This window comes from Octopus bimaculoides, chromosome 9, assembly GCF_001194135.2.
Source record: "Octopus bimaculoides isolate UCB-OBI-ISO-001 chromosome 9, ASM119413v2, whole genome shotgun sequence".
NCBI classification, from domain to species: domain Eukaryota; kingdom Metazoa; phylum Mollusca; class Cephalopoda; order Octopoda; family Octopodidae; genus Octopus; species Octopus bimaculoides.
The window spans coordinates 35,735,889-35,741,019 of record NC_068989.1 but is presented as its reverse complement, the minus strand read 5'-3'; the positions used below and the strand labels follow the sequence as shown (position 1 = coordinate 35,741,019).

The 5,131-nt window shown below is 37.4% G+C and overlaps 1 protein-coding gene across 1 annotated transcript in view; it reads left to right on the top strand.

Annotated features, from left to right (window-relative positions):
* LOC106878847 (laminin subunit alpha) overlaps nt 1–5,131 on the top strand; it is a 249,900-nt gene that overhangs the window by 97,289 nt on the left and 147,480 nt on the right. The window contains exons 20-21 of the mRNA XM_052970907.1: nt 2,277–2,371; nt 3,481–3,649. Coding sequence (XP_052826867.1) covers nt 2,277–2,371; nt 3,481–3,649 — 264 coding nt within the window. The remainder of the gene's footprint in view (nt 1–2,276; nt 2,372–3,480; nt 3,650–5,131) is intronic.

Genomic DNA, 5,131 nt, shown 5'->3' with positions numbered 1-5,131 from the left:
TATATATATCTATAATGATATATCTATAATGGTAATTCACTCCTATAATGGTATATCTATAACGATATATATATGTATGCATATATTGCTGTATACATCCGTAAAGACCTCACACCCCAGGTTTTACTGTCGTACTCAAATTCAGTATGTGACACACTAATTGTATACATAAGACAACACAATATAGTTATATGTAATACATAACGCCCACCGGATGCTCCAAACCACACAGACAAGTCTGAAGACTGCCTCACTAGAATTAAAGAAATCGCTATGAAACTAGGACACCATGTGAGCATATTTCTTATGGGTGATTTCAACTTCCCCAATGTCACATGGTCCGAAGGCCTCATGTTCTCAGGAATGACTCATTGCTCAACCTCACCAATGCCCTATTCATGGGGCAAGTTGAGCTCAGACCAACTAGGGCAAATAATGTTTTGGATCTCTACTTCACAAACAATATGAACATCATTCATGATGTGAAAGTGATGCTGACATTAGTTTCAGATTACAACATAATAGAGCCATCTATGTATGGACCAAAAATAACCAGAGACACACAGCCTAAAGGAAGCACCCAAAATCTCTCCAATCTGAACTTCCACAAAGCAGACTGGAAATCGATCCAAAAAAAAAGATCCTCAGACAGGTCTGGCTGAAATGTCTCTCCACACTAGACATTGACATGAAACTAGAATGCTTCATGTCTGTTATGCCAGAAATATGTCTCAGAGCACAAGGCCAACACAAAAAGGAACAAGGTTCCAAGGGAGAGGGAGATCCTCATGAGACAATGGACAAAGGTTGCAAATCGCTTCAACCAACATTCCAAAAGTAGTAAAAGGTCCTGCCTATAAACAACACTGATGGAGAGTGAAAAAAGCCTGCAACAATCCTATGTGAGGGAGAGAGCAGACAAAGAAGCCTGGGTTATAAAAAGCATTAAGTCAAACCCAAAAGCTTTCTTTCATTATGCCAAATAGGACCCCTCTTCCAACAGATTGTCCAACCAGGATCAGTGAGGTACTGAATGACCAGTTCAGAAGTGTCTTTACCACCCCATTGGAACATAGATAAGAGAACGAACCAGTAGATTTCTTTGCTGCCCTACCTATAACCAGCGAGGCAGTTATGATGGATTACATTGACATTAGCAAAGAAGATATACTACTAGCCATAGATGAGGTGGACACAAACTCAACTGCTGGTCCTGATGGTTTCCTAGCAATCCTCCTCAAATCATGTAAGCACGCACTGGTGAAACCACTACAGATTCTCTTCCAGAGCTTTCTTGCAAATGGCAAGCTGTCAAGCAAACTGAAAGAGGGAATAATATTCCCAATCCATAAAGAAGGAAGCAGAGCTGGTGCCAAAAACTATAGGCCTATCTCTCTGACTTCACACATTAGCAAAGTTATGAAACAGATTGTCAGAGGGAAACTAATTGCCTTCCTTGAAGCAAACAACTTGCTGTGTGATACCCAGCATGGCTTTCAACTAAGTAGGAGCTGCCTGACCCTATTCTTACAGCACTATGACTGGGTGCTGAGGCAGTCACTCAACAACTCAAATGTGGACGTAATATACCTTGATTTTGTAAAAGCTTTTGATAAAGTGGATCATGGTATGATATGCCACAAACTGCGTGATCTTCTGACAGATTTAAACATATACCATAGAACTAACCTAGGAGGACAATAAGTTCAAGTAAAAACTCAGATTGTGGTAGCCTTTCTAACCCATGTAAACATAGAAAGTGGATGTAAAATATCAGTGCTGCTGCTTATGATAATGATAACATGCAATTATATGTGTCACTCACACCTTTGTCTTTTGTTGGTGACTTTAAGCTGTACACAAGTAATATTGATGCGGTATTAACAGTTAGGGACTTAAAATTAATGGACGGCTCAATTTGCAGCAACATCATGACAGTTAGTTTGATTTTAGAAGTTGTTAGTTGTTGCTTAGGTGAAGCCTACAGAGATATATGCCTCTTTTATTGCCGCATGTTATGTTCAAAATACTGGTGTTTTGACAAGAGTGTCTTAAAAATATGAGTTTTTATATGTAGTACATAAGTGTTGCTTAATTAGGTATAGGAGATTCTTTTCTTAGTTGTGTTTGTGTACACACCATGCTATTTTCTCTACCTTAACTTTGTAGTTCACTATAACCAACCTCTCTCATATTCAACATTTGATGTTATGTCCACCCTCATTCACTCCACTTCCATTCAGCACTGATGTTATATTCTCTTATCATCTCTTTAGGATTATTTTGTGCTTATTCCTCAACAATATTATGAACCAACAGTGTTACAACATCAAGTATCTCGACAATGCAGAATTCCAATGGATAATGAACCGTAAGTCTAAAACTTTCTTAAAACTGTTTTCAATGAAATATTTTGTCTTTGTATTATTTCAGTTAATTTTGTAAATGATCGAGAATTTAGAGGGGTTTAGTAAAATATTTAATTCCTATTATTATCCTACTGTTCTTACATTCTGAGTTCAAATGCTGCCAACATGAATTTTACTTTCATCTTTTTGATATAGCAGAAAGAATTATTAACCTGGTATTTGGAAAATTCTTCATTAAATTATGACAAAGGAGGGGTTGGTACAATGAAAATGTAGACATTTTAAATAAAGGTCAATTTTGTATCTTGGAACCAGGTGTGATGTCGTGAAATTTTAGTATTTGGTTTCATTCTCATTAGTTCTAGAGTTTGTTTTACTTTCAGTCTTCTTATGTTGGTAAATTAACTGCTACCAGTCATATTTTGCCAAATTAGGAAACCCAAAGTAGTTTTTATCATCATCATCAACCAACCATTTTCCATGCTAGCATGAGTTGGACAGTGGCAGGATCCACTGAGTCCAAGAACTGCATCATGCTCCAGTGTTTGCTTTGGCATGGTTTCTACAATTGGATGCATTTCCTAATGCCAATCACTTTTACAGGGAATACTGGATGTTTTTTTCCATATCCCCAGCATTAGTGAGGTCACCATACAGTTTGCAGAACTGAGATTTCCTCTGACTGAATGGAACTACAGTAGAGAGGGAGGCAGTTTTATGCAATAGGATGAGGAGTCAAAGTGGGAGAGAATGGGCCATAACAGAACAGGATTCTTGGTGCAAATGAGGTTCATAACTACTCACATTATGGAAGAGAGAACAGGATTGGCTGGGTTGGAGTTGGAAAGAAATTTATGTTGTGGCGAAGAGGTGTCAGGCTGAACTCATAAAACACAAGGTGAGTAAAAGTGAGTGGGGACAGGAGAATGAGAAGAGTGAGAGAAAGTTAGAGACAGGGGATAGGTAAGAGGGCAAATATAATGAAAAACAAGTTTTTAAAGGATGATAAGTAAGGAGGAGGGTATCTTACTTTTTTTCTTGTTACTATAAAAACTTAGTCATTAGGATTTTTATTATTATATCATGTGACCATCATGTTACTATTTTACAGGTGCCAGCATTACCAATATCCTTCTCTGAAGAATTATTTTACTGTTAAGGCAGCAGATATGTCAGTCATTGCCAGTACCCTTCCAAAACCATTGCAACATTTGTCCAATGCTACCATTTTGAGTGAACTTGGTGTTCCCAAATTACTCCTTATGCACAGTGAACTTCAGGTAAGTTAAAACATGAGAAATGGTGACTGAGACTCTTTCAACTGCTTTGTAAATTTGTCAACTATATAATGGTGTGTGTGTGTGTTAATCATAATTAACACACTGGAAGATCATAATTAACTGATCCTCCTGTATTTTCTTCCACCCAAAGCCAGGAACTTTTCAGCACCCCGTCATATATGTTTGTATATCTATATTTGTGTTTCTCCCCCCCCACCAATTGATAACTGGTGTTGGTTTGTTTACATCCTTGTAACTTACCAGTTTGGCAAAAGAGATTGATACAGTAAGTACCAGACTTGTTTGCCTAAACTCTTCAAGGGAGTGCCCCAGCACGACCACTATCCAATGAGTTCAACAAATAAAAAGGTAAAAAAATTATCATTGTTGTCATCATCCATTTTCTCATACAGACACAAATTAGAAGGGGGTGCTGAAAAGTTCCTGGCATTGGGTAAAAGAAAATACAGAATCAGTTAATTATGATTTTATTCAACATATTCCTCTTATTGCAGCAGTCCTTCAGTTTTTCTAAACCCTGTAAAAGAACTTTGGAGGTTGGTCTTCCAACCAGTTCTTTCATGATACTGTTAAAGCCAGGAACTTTTCAGCATCCCACTCATAGACATGTTTCATGGTATCGCATCTGTTATGGTTCTTCATCCTCCAACACATATGATAATAGAGAAAACTGCTAATCTTTATTGTTGTATATTGTTCTGTTTTGAACTCACATGGCCTAGTGGTTAGGGTGATGCACTCAAAATCATGTGATCATAGTTTTGATTCCAAGACCATTGTGTTCTTGAACAAAGCACTTCATTTCATGTTGCTCCAGTCTGTGGGGGAATGGTGGCTTGCCTGTCTGGCCAGCAGAACAGCATCAATTAAAAGCTACAACAATGTGAGAAAGTGCATTGTGACCAGTGGTATATAACAATATCAAATAATCTAATTGATACAATTATAAGTGATGTTACATTTTAACATATGCAAGATCTTATTTTTTTGGTTTGACAAAAATTTGTTTTTATTATCAACAGAGATAACAATTACATACATAACACATATGTATATAACACATATATAATGCAAAGTCACATTAAAATACAAATCCCAAACCAAAGGATACACAAACATGAGTGAAGAAAGAAAACAAGAAGAAAAAAAGAAAGAAAGAAAAACATCAATTCAACACTAAATGCTTCAATTGGTTGCGCACTACAAAGTTTAATAGAGCTTACTGAAGCAAGTCAAACTACCTTGTGGCATTACTACAGGTGATGATGAGGCTAAGGCATTGGAGCAGTCACACACCATCATGGGCATCACCTGACACCACGGTAATGCAAGCTGCCAATGATGACAAGAACTTTGCTCTTAGTGGCCCAGCACCTCCAGATGTTTCAAATGCCACACACATCTATATATATGTTACATACACACACACACACGCGCACACACACACACACACACACACAC